The sequence below is a fragment of the Salvelinus namaycush genome, chromosome 19, assembly GCF_016432855.1.
Source record: "Salvelinus namaycush isolate Seneca chromosome 19, SaNama_1.0, whole genome shotgun sequence".
Lineage (NCBI taxonomy): Eukaryota > Metazoa > Chordata > Actinopteri > Salmoniformes > Salmonidae > Salvelinus > Salvelinus namaycush.
The window spans coordinates 27909028-27930673 of NC_052325.1; the positions used below are offsets into that span (position 1 = coordinate 27909028).

The 21646-nt window shown below is 43.2% G+C and overlaps 1 protein-coding gene across 1 annotated transcript in view; it reads right to left on the minus strand.

The window, feature by feature from the left end:
* Window positions 1-4218, minus strand: part of dnajc10 (DnaJ (Hsp40) homolog, subfamily C, member 10) — a 30990-nt gene extending 26772 nt beyond the window's left edge. Inside the window, exons 1-2 of the mRNA XM_039014718.1 lie at window positions 4121-4218; window positions 3375-3721 (exon numbers count right to left, since the gene is read on the minus strand). Coding sequence (XP_038870646.1) covers window positions 3375-3608 — 234 coding nt within the window. The 5' untranslated portion in view covers window positions 3609-3721; window positions 4121-4218. The remainder of the gene's footprint in view (window positions 1-3374; window positions 3722-4120) is intronic.
* Between the last annotated feature and the right edge of the window lie 17428 nt (window positions 4219-21646).

Genomic DNA, 21646 nt, shown 5'->3' on the forward strand with positions numbered 1-21646 from the left:
CTACCACCGCTCAGTTAGACTGCTCTATGAAATCATAGACTTAATTATAATAAACACAGAAATACGAGCCTTTGGTCATTAATATTGTCAAATCCGGAAACTATCATTTAGAAAACAAAACGTTTATTCTTTCAGTGAAATACGGAACTGTTCCGTATTTTATCGAACGGGTGGCAACCCCAAGTCTAAATATTGCTGTTACATTGCACAACCTTCAATGTTTGTCATAATTACATAAAATTCTGGCAAATTAATTATGGTCTTTGTTAGAAAGAAATGGTCTTCACACAGTTCGCAACGAGCCAGGCAGCCCAAACTGTTGCATATACCCTGACTCTGCTTGCACTGAATGCAAGAGAAGTGAAACAATTTCCCTCGTTAACATTGCCTGCTAACATGAATTTCTTTGAACTAAATATGCAGGTTTAAAAAATACACTGCTCAAAAAAATAAAGGGAACACTAAAATAACACATCCTAGATCTGAATGAATTAAATATTCTTATTAAATACTTTTTTCTTTACATAGTTGAAGGTGCTGACAACAAAATCACACAAAAATGATCAATGGAAATCAAATTTATCAACCCATGGAGGTCTGGATTTGGAGTCACACTCAAAATTAAAGTGGAAAACCACACTACAGGCTGATCCAACTTTGATGTAATGTCCTTAAAACAAGTCAAAATGAGGTTCAGTAGTGTGTGTGGCCTCCACGTGCCTGTATGACCTCCCTACAACGCCTGGGCATGTTCCTGATGAGGTGGCGGATGGTCTCCTGAGGGATCTCCTCCCAGACCTGGACTAAAGCATCCGCCAACTCCTGGACAGTCTGTGGTGCAACGTAGCGTTGGTGGATGGAGCGAGACATGATGTCCCAGATGTGCTCAATTGGATTCAGGTCTGGGGAACGGGCGGGCCAGTCCATAGCATCAATGCCTTCCTCTTGCAGGAACTGCTGACACACTCCAGCCACATGAGGTCTAGCATTGTCTTGCATTAGGAGGAACCCAGGGCCTACCGCACTAGCATATGGTCTCACAAGGAGTCTGAGGATCTCATCTCGGTACCTAATGGCAGTCAGGCTACCTCTGGCGAGCACATGGAGGGCTGTGCGGCCCCCCAAAGAAATGCCACCCCACACCATGACTGACCCACCGCCAAACCGGTCATGCTGGAGGATGTTGCAGGCAGCAGAACGTTCTCCACGGCGTCTCCAGACTCTGTCACGTCTGTCACATGTGCTCAGTGTGAACCTGCTTTAATCTGTGAAGAGCACAGGGCGCCAGTGGCGAATTTGCCAATCTTGGTGTTCTCTGGCAAATGCCAAACGTCCTGCACGGTGTTGGGCTGTAAGCACAACCCCCACCTGTGGACGTCGGGCCCTCATACCACCCTCATGGAGTCTGTTTCTGACCGTTTGAGCAGACACATGCACATTTGTGGCCTGCTGGAGGTCATTTTGCAGGGCTCTGGCAGTGCTCCTCCTGCTCCTCCTTGCACAAAGGCGGAGATAGCGGTCCTGCTGCTGGGTTGTTGCCCTCCTACGGCCTCCTCCACATCTCCTGATGTACTGGCCTGTCTCCTGGTAGCGCCTCCATGCTCTGGACACTACGCTGACAGACACAGCAAACCTTCTTGCCACAGCTCGCATTGATGTGCCATCCTGGATGAGCTGCACTACCTGAGCCACTTGTGTGGGTTGTAGACTCCGTCTCATGCTACCACTAGAGTGAAAGCACCGCCAGCATTCAAAAGTGACCAAAACATCAGCCAGGAAGCATAGGAAATGAGAAGTGGTCTGTGGTCACCACCTGCAGAACCACTCCTTTATTGGGGGTGTCTTGCTAATTGCCTATAATTCCCACCTGTTGTCTATTCCATTTGCACAACAGCATGTGAAATTTATTGTCAATCAGTGTTGCTTCCTAAGTAGACAGTTTGACTTCACAAAAGTGTGATTGACTTGGAGTTACATTGTGTTGTTTAAGTGTTCCCTTTATTTTTTTGAGCAGTGTATATACTTCTGTGTATTGATTTTAAGAAAGGCATTGATGTTTATGGTTAGGTACATTTGTCCAACGATTGTGCGATTTTATTAAATCTTTACTCGTTTGGCGAAGTTGAAGTAGGCTGTGATTCGATAATAAATTAACAGGCACTGCATTGATTATATGCAACGCAGGACAAGCTAGTCAACCTAGTAATATCAACCATGTGTAGTTAACTATTAATTATGTGAAGATTGATTGTTTTTTATAAGTTCAGTTTAATGCTAGCTAGAAACTTACCGTGGCTCCTTGTAGCCACCAGGTCCTTTTGATGCTGCACTGGTGGCAGGTGGTCAGCCTGCCACGCAGTTTCCTCGTGGATTGCAATGTAATCGGTGTCCAAAAAGGCCGATTACCGATTGTTATGAAAACTTGAAACGGCCCCAATTAAATCGGCCTAGCCGATTAAATCGGTAAACCTCTAATTTCAACATCAACTGTGCAGAGGAGACTGCGTGAATCAGGCCTTCATGGTCGAATTGCTGCAAAGAAACCACTACTAAAAGAACACCAATATGAAGAAGAGACTTGCTTGGGCCAAGAAACACGAACAATGGACATTACACCGAAGGAAATGTGTCCTTTGGTCTGGAGTCCAAATTGGAGATTTTTGGTTCCAACCGCGCCGTGTCTTTGTGAGATGCGGTGTGGGTGAACAGATGATCTCCGCATGTGTATTTCCCACTGTAAACCATGGAGGAAGAGGTGTGATCGTGTGGGGTGCTTTGCTGGTGCCACTGTCAGTGATTTCTTTAGAATTCAAGGCACACTTAACCAGCATGGCTACCACAGCATTCTGCAGCAATAAGCCATCCCATCTGGTTTGGGCTTAGTGGGACTACCATTTGTTTTTCAACAGGACAATGACCCAACACACCTCCATGCTGTGTAAGGGCTATTTGATCAAGAAGGAGAGTGATGGAGTGCTGCACCAGACGACATGGCCTCCACAATCACCCGACCTCAACCAAATTGAGATAATTTGGGATGAGTCGGACCGCAGAGTGAAGGAAAAGCAGCCAACAAGTGCTCAACATATGTGGGAACTCCTTCAAGACTGTTGGAAAAGCATTCCAGGTGAAGCTGGTTGAGAGAATGCCAAGAGTGTGCAAAGCTGTCATCAAGGCAAAGGGTGGCTACTTTGAAGAATTTCAAATATATTTTGATTTGTTACTACATAATTCCATTTGTGTTATTTCTTAGTTTTGATGTCTTCTATTATTATACAACATAGAAAATAGTAAAAATAAAGAAAAACACTTGAATGAGTAGGTGTTCTAAAACTTTTGACCGGTAGTGTATATCTATAGGGCAGGCTACTTACTGGGTTTTTATCCGGGTGCATGATCAGAGCTAGCTTTTTGAAGGCTTGTCGTATCTCTCTGGTTGTGGCTTCTCTGGACACCTTCAATAACTTATAGTAATCCTCATCAGAGGACACAGAAGCTACCAGACAACTGAAGACAATCAGTGATCCCAGCAACATTCTGCTCCAAGGCATCTGCTGATTCTGAACTTGACAAGCTTGTCGTGGTTTTGCTGGCGGTAGAGATTCCATTGCCACAGGTCTCAGTAAACACAGTGTTTCAGTGCTGAATCTCTGAAGTTGGTAGTGTCACACACACCTCACGCTAGGTAGGATAAGCAACCCCAGTATGTTTTGCAGTCTGTCTATGGAGTGAAAGATCAAAATAATTCCAAAGTGATTTTTCAGAAAGTGTTCTCAACTAGAGACATGATTGCATGGTGACAAAATGTGCCAAGTTAGCAAGGTAAAACAAATGAAGCTAGCCAACTAGCTATGAACACAGATGTAACACTTATTTAAATCAGATTATTGTTTCTTTGCAGAAACGCCAGATCATAATCATAAAATCAATTACTTCTTTAAAAGCGGTTCTGTAACGCTAGCTAGCTCGATCAGTACAGAGCCCACACTATCTGCCTAACAAGTAACGCTAGCTAAGTTAACGTTATTGCAGCTACCTACCTCATCATCGAGATCAGATCTTTTCTCTGCGCATTATCTATTAAATGCACATACTCTGAAATCTTGCAAATTAACGTTACCTTGACCGAGTGAATTGTTGCCCCACTTCTTATCCGGGTTTGGGTCCGGGAGTCGCCGGGTGGTAAGTGTTGAGTTGGCTAAACTAACTGGAATCTTCACGGTGGTTGAGTGACGTAATCACGCCCGGAAACAGAGCCTCTGCCCATAACGGTTGTCACTTGCTATCACCAATGGTTACCACAGCCACAAAAACTATCGTAAAAATTAATTTGCTTTTTGATCTTAATTTAAGGTTAGGGTTAGACATAAGGTTGAAAGTGTGGTTAACGTTACGGTTAAAGCTGGGGTTAGGTTTAAAATCACCCCATCTCTCTCTCTCTCTCCATCTCTCTCTGCATGTCTCATTGTACCCTAATAGGCCTGTATCGCTCTGATCCCCTTGTTCGACTTCACAAGCAACCTTTTCATAAACAGTGTTTTTAAGCTATATGCTATACAGTGTTCCACAACAAGAAACATACTGTATAATGAGTTGCAGTCAAATGTTTGGAGACACCTACTCATTCAAGGGTTTTTCTTTATTTTATTATTTTCTACATTGTATAATTATAATGAAGAAATCAAAAATAAGAAATAACACATATGGAATAATGTAGTAACCAAAAAAGTGTTAAACAAATCAAAATATAATTTATATTTGAGATTCTTCAAAGTAGCCATCCTTTGCCTTGATGACAGCTTTGCACACTCTTGGCATTCTCTCAACCAGCTTCATGAGGTAGTCACCTGGAATGCATTTCAATTAACAGGTCTGCCTTGTTAAAAGATTGCTGGATTATTTTAACGTGATCCACGTTTGGATTTCGCCACTTCTTTTAAGAGATGTACTTGCGATTCTTCACCACCAGTGATGCAGAATGCTGAAATCAAACGGAAGTACAAAGGGCGGGACTTCCGTCGCGCAAGGCGGAGAAATTTAAACGGAATACAGGAAGTGAAAAATGTTCCCTCTTTTTTTTGCTTAGTGCCAGCTTAATCCTTTCGTTGTTCAGAAATATCACGTTCTAAGCACAAAATAGGGTCCTCTCACCATGGAAAGGGTGGGTTTACTAGTGACGTCTCACATTAAACCATTCGGCATACTTCGCTAGTGTTATGTTGACCGGAGGTACATAAATACAGATATGCCTGTAGTCAGTCCACACTGGTATAGTGCGGTAGGCAGCTAAATACTTCGGCTCGAACGCCGAACGAATATCTTCTCATTTCTAACCTTACTGGCTCTAGAATTAATATTGACTGACAGAAGTAGTACCGTTTGGCCTAACGGACTAAATCTGGAATTTATCACTGATTGCTATCGACACAGGACCGGAGGCGCTATCAAAATAGCTTGTTCCAATGGGAACACACACACAACCAATTTGTTTATATACAAAGCAGTCTGTTTGTACAATTCTGTTTGCACAATTGATTTATAGAATTCCACAGCAAAGTCTAATTCTATCTTAGATTCCTTACACGGGGACGTCATATATGTCGTGTCTTTACTATCATTAAATTGAAGACTTCGTTTTTTCAAAGATTCCTGTAATTAGTATTACGCGATTAAATTGAATAATCATGTAACTGTAATTAACTAGGAAGTCGGGGCACCAAGGAAATTATTCAGATTACAAAGTTATAATTTCCCAATATAACCTTTCAGATATTTTCATATCTGATCAATAGTCTTCTGATTAATTATTTATTTATTTTACCTCACGTTAGTCTCATTCCAAACGTCGTAAATTGTTGGTTATCTGCACGAACCCAGTCTTCACTATGAGTCATCCATACATAAATTATCTTAAATCATTTATTTATTACTAACTAAGTAATTCACAGAAATGCATAAACAAACAAAAAGTAAATAATGGTTACAAGAAATGATAGGGGAATGTGCCCTAGTGGGCTAAACCGGCATGGCGGCTTGTTAGACCAAAGGGAAGTGGGGGTCGACTGAGAAGTCACTACAGAGTTAATAATTATAACAATTGAAATGCTAATCCTTTGCACATGAACGCTCACTCATTCGGGAACAATTGCAATCAATATATATATTTACGCTCAGTGTGTCGTCTTGATCGCTGTTGAAAAGTTAGTTTCTGTTGGAGAGTTTCCGTCCTCTCTCTCTCTCTCTCGCTCTGTCGTAGGTTAGAGTGGATAGTTCAGAGTGACATTCATTCGTGTTGTTGTAGAATGGATGTTTCGGTGGTTGTCGTTCTTCGCGTTCAAAGATACCGAATTCCTAGCTGCAGACTAGTAATTCATATCAAAGACTTGTTATTATTCTGTCGGTATCGATAGTCAAAGAGTTTAACCACGTGGTATGGTTAAAAGATTCAGCAATGGTCTGCAACCTTCAGCCATCTCGTAATTGAGGTAAGCTCGGTCTGGTGATAGAAAACCCGAGTGGGGGTTTTATTCGGAAGGGCCAAAAAAGGGCTGTCCCAGGATGCCTGACCCTAACTGGGCTCAGGGGCGGTCCTCTGATTTAGTTCAAATCAAAAGGGAATTGGGTTTTCCTTCATTAAACAGTCCAAAAGTATATTACTCAATTTTACAAACAGTATCATACTCACTCATTCATCTTATACAACAATTAGATGTAAACCTCATATCTGAGGCTATTATATAAACAGCATTATGGTAATGTGGCCACACCGTCTCCCATGAGCTTCCCCAAGTTGTAACAAACGGACCAGTTCGTAGCTGGATTCTTCACCGATCTTTTATACTTTCTCCGGAACATGAAATTTGTTCGTACCTCAAGTTCTGTGAGGTGGAAGAAATCCCTTTGTTCTCTATGAAAATGTACCCTCTGCCTCTTATACTGTTGTGGCCATGTGGCAGGGTCTCCTCCTCAGGAATTTACGACCTCTCTCTGACCACAGCAGCATAGTTGTAGGGGGCAGGGAGAGGCAGGGAGAGGCTTGCTGTAACCAAATAGGCCAACGTCATGACACATCCTTCACTCATGCTGCCAAACATACCCTTGTAAAACTGACCATCCTACCGATCCTAGACTTTGTCGATGTCATTTACAAAATAGCCTCCAATACCCTACTCAATAAATTGGATGCAGTCTATCACAGTGCCATCCGTTTTGTCACCAAAGCCCCATATACTACCCACAACTGCGACCTGTACGCTCTCGTTGGCTGGCCCTCGCTTCATACTCGTCGCCAAACCCACTGGCTCCAGGTCATCTACAAGACCCTGCTAGGTAAAGTCCCCCCTTATCTCAGCTCGCTGGACACCATAGCAGCACCCACCTGTAGCACGCGCTCCAGCAGGTATATCTCTCTGGTCACCCCCAAAACCAATTCTTCCTTTGGCCGTCTCTCCTTCCAGTTTTCTGCTGCCAATGAAGGGAATGAACTACAAAAATCTCTGAAACTGGACACACTTATCTCCCTCACTAGCTTTAAGCACCAGCTGTCAGAGCAGCTCACAGATTACTGCACCTGTACATAGCCCATCTATAATTTAGCCCAAACAACTACCTCTCCCCCTACTGTATTTATTTATTTTGCTCCTTTGCACCACATTATTTATATCTCTACATTGCACATTCTTCCACTGCAAATCTACCATTCCAGTGTTTTACTTGCTATATTGTATTTACTTTGCCACCATGGCCTTTTTTTTGCCTTTACCTCCCTTATCTCACCTCATTTGCTCACATTGTATATAGACTTATTTTTCTACTGTATTATTGACTGTATGTTTGTTTTACTCCATGTGTAACTCTGTGTTGTTGTATGTGTCGAACTGCTTTGCTTTATCTTGGCCAGGTCGCAATTGTAAATGAGAACTTGTTCTCAACTTGCCTACCTGGTTAAATAAAGGTGAAATAAAAAAATAAAAAAAATGTTTGGTGTAGAGCAGGGGTGTCAAACTCATTCCACGGAGGGCCTAGTGTCTGCAGGTTTTTGGTTTTTCCTTTCAATAAAGCCCTAGACAACCAGGTGTGGGGAGTTCCTAACTAATTAGTGATGTTAATTCATCAATCAAGTACAAGGGAGGAGCGAAAACCCGCAGACACTCGGCCCCCCGTGGAATGAGTTTGACACCTGTGGTGTAGAGTCTCTGGTGCATACTCACTTCCGGGTTGGAGCGAGTAGTCGCATTCCGCTTCGCTCCACAGGTAGTATTACATTTCATTTCATTACAGTACAACGGTGTGATTTGTTTGATCTTAGCTAGCTACATAGCCGTCTTTGTATCAAAGATAATTGTGTAGTTTAGAGTATTTATCGAGGTTCGCTAGCCAGCTATTTTCGTTCTTCTAACGTAACGTAACGTAGTCAACACTGCTAGCTAGCCAGCTAGCCAGCTAGCCACCGAATAGCAGCACTGTAGAAACTATTAGAAACTATTACATTACAACGGAACAACGGAACGACTTGATTAGCGTAGTGTTAGCTAGCTACATAGTTGTCTTTGCTGTCTTTGTATCTAAGATAATTGTGTAGTTTAGAGTAATTATCGGTTAGCTAGCCAGCTATTTTCGTCCGCCGCGCTGCCGTTCTCCTACCTAGTCAACACTGCTAGCTAGCCAACTTCTACCGAATAGTAGAAACTATTACATTACAACGGAACGACTTGATTAGCGTAGTGTTAGCTAGCTACATAGTTGTCTTTGCTGTCTTTGTATCCAAGATAATTGTGTAGTTTAGAGTAATTATCGAGGTTACCTAGCCAGCTACACTTTCAAACAAAGTCAACAACGCAGCCACTGCTAGCTAGCCTACTTCACCAGCCAGCAGTACTATATCATTTTAGTCAATAAGATTTTTTGCAACGTAAGCTTAACTTTCTGAACATTCGAGACGTGTAGTCCACTTGTCATTCCAATCTCCTTTGCATTAGCGTAGCCTCTTCTGTAGCCTGTCAACTATGTGTCTGTCTATCCCTCTTCTCTCCTCTCTGCACAGACCATACAAACGCTTCACACCGCGTGGCCGCCGCCACTCTAACCTGGTGGTCCCAGCGCGCACGACCCACGTGGAGTTCCAGGTCTCCGGCAGCCTCTGGAACTGCCGATCTGCGGCCAACAAGGCAGAGTTCATCTCAGCCTATGCTTCCCTCCAGTCCCTCGACTTCTTGGCACTGACGGAAACATGGACTACCACTGATAACACTGCTACTCCTACTGCTCTCTCCTCGTCTGCCCACGTGTTCTCACTGGGATCCTCATCTCTCCCAAGTGGACATTCTCTCTTTCTCCCCTGACCCATCTGTCTATCGCCTCCTTTGAATTCCATGCTGTCACAGTTACCAGCCCTTTCAAGCTTAACATCCTTATCATTTATCGCCCTCCAGGTTCCCTTGGAGAGTTCATCGATGAGCTTGACGCCCTGATAAGTTCCTTTCCTGAGGATGGCTCACCTCTCACAGTTCTGGGTGACTTTAACCTCCCCACGTCTACCTTTGACTCATTCCTCTCTGCCTCCTTCTTTCCACTCCTCTCCTCTTTTGACCTCACCCTCTCACCTTCCCCCCCTACTCACAAGGCAGGCAATACGCTTGACCTCATCTTTACTAGATGCTGTTCTTCCACTAATCTCACTGCAACTCCCCTCCAAGTCTCCGACCACTACCTTGTATCCTTTTCCCTCTCGCTCTCATCCAACACTTCCCACACTGCCCCTACTCGGATGGTATCGCGCCGTCCCAACCTTCGCTCTCTCTCCCCCGCTACTCTCTCCTCTTCCATCCTATCATCTCTTCCCTCTGCTCAAACCTTCTCCAACCTATCTCCTGATTCTGCCTCCTCAACCCTCCTCTCCTCCCTTTCTGCATCCTTTGACTCTCTATGTCCCCTATCCTCCAGGCCGGCTCGGTCCTCCCCTCCTGCTCCGTGGCTCGACGACTCATTGCGAGCTCACAGAACAGGGCTCCGGGCAGCCGAGCGGAAATGGAGGAAAACTCGCCTCCCTGCGGACCTGGCATCCTTTCACTCCCTCCTCTCCACATTCTCCTCTTCTGTCTCTGCTGCTAAAGCCACTTTCTACCACTCTAAATTCCAAGCATCTGCCTCTAACCCTAGGAAGCTCTTTGCCACCTTCTCCTCCCTCCTGAATCCTCCTCCCCCTCCTCCCCCCTCCTCCCTCTCTGCGGATGACTTCGTCAACCATTTTGAAAAGAAGGTCGACGACATCCGATCCTCGTTTGCTAAGTCAAACGACACCGCTGGTTCTGCTCACACTGCCCTACCCTGTGCTTTGACCTCTTTCTCCCCTCTCTCTCCAGATGAAATCTCGCGTCTTGTGACGGCCGGCCGCCCAACAACCTGCCCGCTTGACCCTATCCCCTCCTCTCTTCTCCAGACCATTTCCGGAGACCTTCTCCCTTACCTCACCTCGCTCATCAACTCATCCTTGACCGCTGGCTACGTCCCTTCCGTCTTCAAGAGAGCGAGAGTTGCACCCCTTCTGAAAAAACCTACACTCGATCCCTCCGATGTCAACAACTACAGACCAGTATCCCTTCTTTCTTTTCTCTCCAAAACTCTTGAACGTGCCGTCCTTGGCCAGCTCTCCTGCTATCTCTCTCAGAATGACCTTCTTGATCCAAATCAGTCAGGTTTCAAGACTAGTCATTCAACTGAGACTGCTCTTCTCTGTGTCACGGAGGCGCTCCGCACTGCTAAAGCTAACTCTCTCTCCTCTGCTCTCATCCTTCTAGACCTATCGGCTGCCTTTGATACTGTGAACCATCAGATCCTCCTCTCCACCCTCTCCGAGTTGGGCATCTCCGGCGCGGCCCACGCTTGGATTGCGTCCTACCTGACAGGTCGCTCCTACCAGGTGGCGTGGCGAGAATCTGTCTCCGCACCACGTGCTCTCACCACTGGTGTCCCCCAGGGCTCTGTTCTAGGCCCTCTCCTATTCTCGCTATACACCAAGTCACTTGGCTCTGTCATATCCTCACATGGTCTCTCCTATCATTGCTATGCAGACGACACACAATTAATCTTCTCCTTTCCCCCCTCTGATAACCAGGTGGCGAATCGCATCTCTGCATGTCTGGCAGACATATCAGTGTGGATGACGGATCACCACCTCAAGCTGAACCTCGGCAAGACGGAGCTGCTCTTCCTCCCGGGGAAGGACTGCCCGTTCCATGATCTCGCCATCACGGTTGACAACTCCATTGTGTCCTCCTCCCAGAGTGCTAAGAACCTTGGCGTGATCCTGGACAACACCCTGTCGTTCTCAACTAACATCAAGGCGGTGACCCGTTCCTGTAGGTTCATGCTCTACAACATTCGCAGAGTACGACCCTGCCTCACACAGGAAGCGGCGCAGGTCCTAATCCAGGCACTTGTCATCTCCCGTCTGGATTACTGCAACTCGCTGTTGGCTGGGCTCCCTGCCTGTGCCATTAAACCCCTGCAACTCATCCAGAACGCCGCAGCCCGTCTGGTGTTCAACCTTCCCAAGTTCTCTCACGTCACCCCGCTCCTCCGCTCTCTCCACTGGCTTCCAGTTGAAGCTCGCATCCGCTACAAGACCATGGTGCTTGCCTACGGAGCTGTGAGGGGAACGGCACCTCCGTACCTTCAGGCTCTGATCAGGCCCTACACCCAAACAAGGGCACTGCGTTCATCCACCTCTGGCCTGCTCGCCTCCCTACCTCTGAGGAAGTACAGTTCCCGCTCAGCCCAGTCAAAACTGTTCGCTGCTCTGGCACCCCAATGGTGGAACAAACTCCCTCACGACGCCAGGTCAGCGGAGTCAATCACCACCTTCCGGAGACACCTGAAACCCCACCTCTTTAAGGAATACCTAGGATAGGATAAAGTAATCCTTCTAACCCCCCCCCTTAAAAGAGTTAGATGCACTATTGTAAAGTGGTTGTTCCACTGGATATCATAAGGTGAATGCACCAATTTGTAAGTCGCTCTGGATAAGAGCGTCCGCTAAATGACTTAAATGTAAATGTAAATAAAATATTGAACTTCGCCTTTACTACTAAAAACTAAACATGAAGAAATGGCAAAAAATACAGTAAAAAAAAATCATAAGGAATAAGGTTTTGAAATGTCTGTCCTATATCTAGGAGATATAGGAAAGCTCAGGAAATATTTTTTTTTCTATAGACAAATATTTAACCTCTTGTATTTGAAAGCACAAAACTACCTCTATACTTCCATTCATTTGTATGGGTTACCTTCAGATGAGTCGTGACACTTGTGGGGGTCCTAGAGCAAAACAGAGTACATCATCGTGTCCGTGAGTCTCATCTTTCCATAGAGTGGTCATATTGATAAGGCCAAACCGTTCGGACTCTATAGACATTTTTGTGAGAAGACTGTGATCACATTGGATTACAGTAAAGCAGGTTACCAGTCACAGCCAGTCCTACCTGTATGTAAGCTAGCCATAACAAAAGAGCTAGCACGCAACCAACTTCTGCAAACCCCCACACCTTTTCTGGGAAGTGTCTGGGAAGTTTCAGGACTGTGTTTAATAAATCATATAAGGTATTTGTTAATAGTCAGCTCACCATTTAGAAAACATTTAATATTAACTGTCGGTAAGCTGTTCATAAATACTTTGGCCTATTAATAAATAACTGCATTCATTAATATCAGTTTAAACACTTATAGCTTATCTCATTGGAAGATTAACAAATCTGAAAAACAATTCTTTCAACAATTTTTTAAAGTAGACAAACAAAGACAAATCAAATACATTGTATAGAATGTACTAGGCACTTTTTATTAAAGCTCTCTCACAGATGTGGTGTGTATGTACATGATGGTGGTAAATTGTGTGTGTGGTGTGTGTGTCTGTGTGTGTATGTGCGTGTGTGCATGTGTGTGTGTTTGAGTTGCTCTGCTAATATGGTCAGAATTAATACACTCTTAACTGTGCATTTTCCATCGGCAGGACGATCAATCATCATCCCGCCAAAAATAAATCTCACCCCAGAGGATCAATCTTCCAAAGTCTGATTCAATAAATGTTCATGAAAATGTGTTGTGAGAGGCAGATACAACATTTATACTCTCCATGGTATCAGAAGTCCTTTCATTCAACATATTTCCTCCTTATGTCTATCACTGTCCTCTCCAAAGTCCATCAATCCCATCACAAGTTCAACAGGCTGTTCTTCTCTGGGCACCTCGTCTTTCTTCACACGGGGGTACGCCACGTACGCAATCATACAGCTTCCCATCAGAGTCTGTTGCATGCAGGACAAGGACAGGTAAAACAAAATAGGTTTGTTAGTGCTGGGCTGGAGCAAATGTCTCCACAAACCTGCCTAACAGGGGAGGCTTGGTTATTAATGACACCATAGTTGCTTGTGTTTCATGGTAACATGGCCTATTCAGTGCCTCGTATTAATCTTCCTCTCTCGGTTTCCTCTGTCATGGAAAATGCAGTGCTTGCATACTGCAGCTGTGGCATGTGGGATGTGCTACAGTACCTTACTACATTTGCTACTGATTTTACTTGTGGTCAGGTGGGGAGTGGGAAACAAGCAATGCAACATTCATGTGTGTGTGGGTTTAAGTGTGGGCCTGGGGGTTTGTGGGGAGACATGCTGTATGTGCATTACTGTCTGTATCTGGTGTAGGAATGTATGTTTATGTCTCATTGTACCTGTGCTTGTGTGGAGAAGCGGGAACATCCTCCTGAGCGACAGCATGATGCCGATCTTGAAGCAATGTAAATAACAACACTAACCGTAAACACCAATACCAGACTAGTCAGTAGTACCCCAATAGGGAACAGATAGTTCGGATCTGTACAGAAAAAAGAGAGGAGATAGCATTTATAATACATAATGTCAAGTTGACTGGCTTTATTCTTCAACCATTTTTGTTCAAAAGTGGTGAGGTTGCAGATGTTATAATACGCTATCAAAACAAGGGTAAAGAGACAGGATAATATGTGTGTGATCTCTTTTGAAAAAATTTTATGTTATCTTCCAGACAGTGTTGTCTAACCTGTAGGCTGTAGTGTGAAGGAGGCTGAAGGACTGCCTCTGTCGCTGGAAACCTTACATGTGTAATTGATGTAAAAGTCTTCCTCTTCCACCATCAAGAAATTCAAATTACGCTCCAACCATACACCCTCCTTCTCTTCAGACAAGTTCCCCCTTGTGAACACACAATCAAACCATCATGGCCACAGTTAAGATAACATATACTGTTATTGGCGCAGGAGGGGATGGCTGACGTTTTACGGGCTCCTAACCAACTGTGCTACTTTGTGTGTTTTTTTGCATTGTTTGTAACTTATTTTGTACATTGGTCTCTTATGACCTAAAAGAGCTTCTGGATATCAGAAGAGCGATTACTCACCTCGAACTGGACAAAGATTTTTTCTTTAATGAGTCTTCTGCAAAGTATATACTGTTTCTCCGAGACCAGGCCCAAATCCCCGTCATTTGCGCGAAGAAAAGACGGCGGTACAGGGGGTGGAGATCGGGGTGCCTTGTGAGAATGTGAGTGAGTAACCTGCCTCTACTATCCGTTCTATTGGCCAACATGCAATCACTGGAGAATAATCTGGATGAGCTCCGTTCGAGACTATCCTACCAACGGGACATTAAAAACTGTAATATCTTATGTTTCACCGAGTCGTAGCTGGACGACGACAAGGATAATATTCAGTTGGCTGGGTTTTCCGTACATCCACAGGACAGAACCTCTACGTCCGGTAAGACGAGCGGTGGTGGTGTGTGTCTATTTGTCAGTAACAGCTGGTGTGTGATGTCTAATATTAAGGAAGTCTTAAGGTATTGCTTGCCTGAGGTAGAGTACCTCATGATAAGCTGTAGACCACACTATCTACCAAGTGAGTTTTCATCTATACTTTTTGTAGCCATCTACTTACCACCACAAACTGATGCTGGCACTAAGACCGCACTCAACGAGCTGTATAAGGCCATAAGCAAACAAGAAAATGCTAATCCAGAAACGGCTCTCCTAGTGGCCGGAGACTTTAATGCAGGCAAACTTAAATCCGTTTTGCCTAATTTCTACCATCATTCACTAACATTTACAACCTCTCCCTGACCAAGTCTGTAATACCTACATGTTTCAAGCAGTGCTGAAGTGCATTTCACGGTAAGGTCTACAGCTGTTGTATTCGGCGCTTGTGACAAATACAATTTGATTTGATGTTGTGAAGTTTCAAAGCAAGCGCTATGTATTCAGGGATATGGATCCTATCTTAATCTTAGTGGTATACCTAATACGATACCAACAGTTTAGATACTATACAATAGAACATCCATCTGGATGACACAGAATGCAGGCATATACAGTGCCTTGAAAAAGTATTTTCCCCATTTCTGATTTTCTCTATTTTTGCATATTTTTGATACTGAATGTTATAAGATCTTCAACCAAAACCTAACATTAGATAAAGGGAACCTGAGCGTACAAACAAAAAAATGATACTTATTTTATTTATTTAATTTACAAAGTTGTGCGAGTGTGAAAAAGTAATTGCTCCCTTACACTCAATAACTCATTGTGCCACCTTTAGCTGCAATGACTGCAACCAAATGCTTCCTGTAGTTGTTGATCAGTCTCTCACATCGCTGTGGAGGAATTTTGGCCCACTCTTGCATGCAGAACTGCTTTAACTCAGCGACATTTGTTGGGTTTCAAGCATGCCAGTTTCAAGTTTCAAGTCCTGCTAGTTTCAAGTCCTACCACATCTCAATTGGGATTAGGTCTGGACGCTGACTAGTAAATTACAATGTGTTGCTTTTTAACCATTTTCAAGTAAACTTGATTAAGTGTTTTGCTGCATGACCCAGGTGCGCTTCAGCTTCAGGACAGACAGAGGGCCTGAATTCTCCTATAGAACATAATGGGACCCATGTCGTCCAAAAATTATACTTTTGACTACATAGAACATTCTTCAAAGAATCTTCATGATCTTCCAGGTGCTTTTTGGCAAACTTGAGTAAAAATGTTGGGACGACATGGGTCCCATTATGTCTGGCGAAAAAGCAGCAAACATTGCATTACACAGTAAGAACCTCATAGCTGCCACATCGAGAGCATCCTGACTGGTTGCATCACCACCTGGTATGGGAACTGCTCAGCCTCCGACTGCAAGGCATTGCAGAGGGTTGTGCATACAGCCCAGTACATCACTGGGGCCATCCAGGACCTATATACTAGGCAGTGTCAGAGGAAGGCCCAAAAAATTGTCAAAGACTCCAGTCACCCAAGTCATAGACTGTTCTCTCTGCTACCGCACGGCAACGGTACCGGAGTGCCAAGTCTAGGTCCAAAAGACTTCTTAACAGCTTCTACCTCCAAGCCATAAGACTCCTGAACAGCTAATCAAAGGGCTACCCAGACCCCTCTATTATGCTGCTGCTACTCTGTTTATTATCTATGCAAAGTCACTGTAACTCTACCTACATGTACATATTACCTCAATTACCTTGACTAACTGGTGCCCCTGCACATTGACTCTGTAACGGTACCCCCTGTACACTCCTGAACAGCTAATGAAAGTATTAGCATTTTTTTCTTATTTTTCTATTTTCTTCTTTAAAAAATATACATGTTTTATTTATTTTTTACATCAGTTTATTTTAGTAAATACTTTCTTAACACTTAGTTTTCTTAAAACTACATTGTTGGTTAATGGCTTGTAAGTAAGCATTTAACTTTAACCTGTTGTATTCGGTACGTGACAAATAACATTTAATTTCATTTGATACCAACGGGCAAGCATGGTGGTGGTATTTAGATGGTTTGGGTATGCCTCAGGACCTGGGCGACTTGACTTAATACAAGGAACCATGTATTCTGCTCTATATCAGAGAATTCTACAGGAGAATGTCATACCATCCATCAGTGAGCTGAAGCTGAGGCGTAGCTGGGTCATGCAGCAAGACAATGATCCAAAACACACAATCAAGTCTACATGAAAATTCTTGAAAAGCAACACATTTGTAGAATTCTTACAGTGTGTATTGTGATGCTGTTGTGTTGTCTCAACCTACCTTTGTGATTCCTGAAAGACGCGCTCTGAGACAATTTTGGAAATTGAGTTCTCTCGCGCTATCCAATTCAAATTTGCACAATGTTTATTCCCCACACTCGGGACAAACACCCGACACATCTTACTGAAGGAAGAACCTAGGGGGCAAACATTGAATTATTTATTTGCATCATGAATTAAAAGAACTGTACAAATGCACACATACACACACACACGCACGAACATAAGCACACACATATACAGTACATGTTCTATAGTAGCTTACCCACCCAAATCTGCTTTGATGATCTCATTGGCAGGTTCAACCACTTTGGGCTCCAGGCAATACTCCACTGAAATGATGACAATGATTCATAAACATCATAGACAGACAGAAATATGCAGTCACCTGACCCTATTGAACACAACCATTTCTAAGCTCTCACAGAGCAAAGTTTCAAAGCAGCCTCTATGAAATCATAACCTCTGATTCAGGGGCATGTACTTTCCAATGCCTTCAGAAAGTATTCACACCCCTTGACTTTGTCCACATTTTGTTGTTACGGCTTGAATTTAAAAATGATTCCACTTAGATTTTTGTATCACAGGCTTACACACAATACCCCATCATGTCAAAGTGGAATTATGTTTTTCGAAATGGTTACAAAAAATGAAAAGCGGAAATGTCTTTAGTATAAGTATTCAATGCCTTTGTTATGGCAAGCATAACTAAGTTCAGGAGTAAAATTTTTCTGAACAAGTCACATAATAATAATAATAATAGATTTTAATAGATGTTTGAATGACTACCTCATGTCTGTACCCCACACATACATTACAGTACAATTATATGTACGGTCCCTCAGTCGAGTATTGCATTTCAAACACAGATTCAATCACAAAGACCAGGGAGGTTTTCCAATGCCTCGCAAAAAAGGGCAACTATTGGTAGATGGGTAAAAAAATAAAAATAATTAGGTAGTGAATATCCCTTTGGGCATGGTGAAATAAGTTCAGGAGTAAAATTAATTACACTTTGGATGGTTACAGTTTGGATGGTGTTTCAATACACCCAGTCACTGCAAAGATACAGGTTGTCGGAGAGGAAGGAAACCGCTTAGGGATTTCGCCATGATGCCAATGGTGACTTTAAAACAGTTACGGAGTTTAATGGATGCGATAGGAAAAAACTGAGGATGGATCAACAACATTGTAGTTACTCCACAATACTAACCTAATTGACAGGGCTCATGAAGGAAGCCTATACAGAATAAAAATGATCCAAAACATGCATCCTGTTTGCGACAAGGCACTAAAGTAATACTGCAAAACGTGGCAAAGCAATTCTCTTTTTGTCCTGAATACAAAGTGTTATGTTTGTGGAAAATCCAATGCAACACACTACTGACTACCACTTTCCCTATTTTCAAGCATAGTGGTGGCTGCATCATGTTATGGGTATGCTTGTAATCGTTAAGGACCGGATAGTTTTTCATTATACAAAAGAAACGGAATTCAGCTAAACACAGGCAAAATCGTGGAGGAAAACCTGGTTCCGTCTGCTTTCCAACAGGCACTGGAAGATTAATTCACCGTTCAGCAGGTCAATAACCTTAAACACAAGGCCAAATCCACACTGAAGTTGCTAACAAAGAAAACTGTGAATGTTCCCGAGTGACCGATTTACAGTTTAGACTTAAATCTGCTTGAAAATCTATGGCAAGACCTGAAAATGGTTGTCTAGCAATGATCAACAACCAATTTGACAGAGCTTAAAGCATTTTGAAAAGAATAATGGGGAAATGTTGCACAAGCTCTTAGAGACGTACCCAGAAAGACTCACAGCTATAATCACAACAAAGGTGATTCTAACATGTATTGACTCAGGGAGTTGAATACTTATGTAGATTGTTGACAAAAAAAAAGACAATTAAATCCATTTGAATCCCACTTTGCAACACAACAAGATGTGGAAAAAGTCAACGGGTGTGAATACTTTCTGAAGTTACTGTATCTCTGTAATGGCTGTGGTAAGGATTGGGGGTATATGGTAATAATTTGATCCTAGATCTGTGGTTAGGGACAACTTTTATGAGCTGTGCCAACAATACTCACCGTTCACCAAACCGTTGATGGTCTCTGAGATCCTGCCGCTGAGCCCTTCCAAGTTAAAGGTCATGGTGCAGGTGTAGAACGCATGATCCTCAAGGGTGACCAGTTTTACTTGGAGTAACGCCATAGCATTGTGACTGACATAGCTAAACCTGTTCCACAAGGGATCATCTTCCACAATGGGTTCACAGCCCTGACAGGGTTAAAATAGAAATGCACACTGAAAGGTAGTGGTAATGGAATATGGCTAGTCGTACAAAATGAATACACAATTACAGATAAGTTCTGATAATGTCTTACATTAGAAGAACTACCCTCAGAACAATTCAATGCAGTACAATATGTGAGAGCAATGAACAATGTAAATGGTATGTGCAGTACTGTGTCTGATGGAACATTGTCTCAAATGTAGTCACAAGTTTTCACTAGTAGTAATAACCTTACATTCCTATAGTTTTAAACACAAATTAAGCATACATAGAGACCGACTGGATGGCTGAAAAGAAAGACTTCAAACAGACTTTCCAGCACTGTCAGGAAAGGGCAGACTGGGACCAGAAATCCGCCCTGGTGTTTCTGACACACCGGACCGTTTTTCCCTTGAGGCCCGACATTGGCCCATTTTCTTTCCTTGAGGCCCCCAAAAGGCCCATTTTTGTCATTGTGGCCCCAATTATTAGCCAGATAATTATACTTTTGTATAAAAAAACTAGTTAGACAATTCCATTGGGCTAAAAATGGACCAGCCCATCTGCCATTTTCTCGAAATGCCATTTGGCCAGTCCGCCCCTGCTGTCAGGCGTCCCCTCTCAACACTCTCCTATTAAACTGCACTGTCTGTTTACCCCATTGGACTCACCTTGTACCACTGGATGGAGTAATTGTCCACTTCCCTGATATGGTCACTCAATGGGCAGTTCAGGAAAGAGTTGGCTGTTTTGGTCAGGACCTGTTGGGCCATTTCTGGTCGACCGCATTCTTCTGGGTTGGTGTGGTTCACAATCAGTAAGGCAACCTTCTTGTAGCACTCGGAGGGTAGTCTGTTATCAAAGGTAACAGGAAAGATTTACACACACACACACACACACACACACACACACACACACACACACACACACACACACACACACACACACACACACACACACACACACACACACACAGCAGACAAAAGTATAGCCCCTACCTCACAACACACACATAGTCTCCAGCATCCTCCATCGTGATGTTAAAAATCCAGAGTGTCTTCCCCCGCACCAGAGTCTTTCCTGTCTCCCTGGTCAGCTCTGTCCCAGTCCTTGGGTCATACCATGAGATGTTATAGGGGATGCTGCGGTTGTCAAACATGTTGAGGTCCACCAGGGTGGACGTCAACATGGCAGCATCACCGGAAACTGAAAAGACCCGCTCAGTCTCTCGTCCTTTGTCCACACAGAGCTCTGCACACAAAGAGTATATAGAGTAAAGACAAACATGCAGTACAGGGACTGTTTGAGGACCACCATCTTATTTAATGAGGCCACCTCTTAAAGAACAGAATATATTGGGGAAATGATGCACACCAAAAAAGTATGCAATTATTACGCGTGTCATGTAGTATGCATAGACAGAGTTTTTACATAGATGGCCCTTTCAAAATATATCTCTTCAGAACAAATTCTCCAGTGTTAATAAAGTGATTAACATTGATGGTTTAAATCAATACTGAAAGTTGAGTCTGTGTATAGACACCAAAACAGTGTTAAATGAACACACCATGTAGTGAAGTGAATATGTTGTCATAAAAAATAATGTTTCATTAGGCCTTATTTTGCAGGCATAGTTTTAACCAAATACAGGGGCCTGAAACTCATACACGTCACTTTGAACTAAAACGATGCCCATCATCATATTTCCCAGCATGCTCTATTTCAGGATTATTTTTTTATTTAATTTTTTGTTTCAATATTGTTGTGACTTGACTATCATTAATGTGATGACTGTTATTCATCGAATCAACTAACTATGTTCAATTGTTACTCGATTTAAATTAATCATGTAACAATTAACTCATTATGAATTTGGGACACCATGGAAGAAGTTGTTTAACAAGATAGCATCTCCTGAAATAAACTCAAAGATTTATACACTGCTCAAAAAAATAAAGGGAACACTTAAACAACACAATGTAACTCCAAGTCAATCACACTTCTGTGAAATCAAACTGTCCACTTAGGAAGCAACACTGATTGACAATAAATTTCACATGCTGTTGTGCAAATGGAATAGACAACAGGTGGAAATTATAGGCAATTAGCAAGACACCCCCAATAAAGGAGTGGTTCTGCAGGTGGTGACCACAGACCACTTCTCAGTTCCTATGCTTCCTGGCTGATGTTTTGGTCACTTTTGAATGCTGGCGGTGCTTTCACTCTAGTGGTAGCATGAGACGGAGTCTACAACCCACACAAGTGG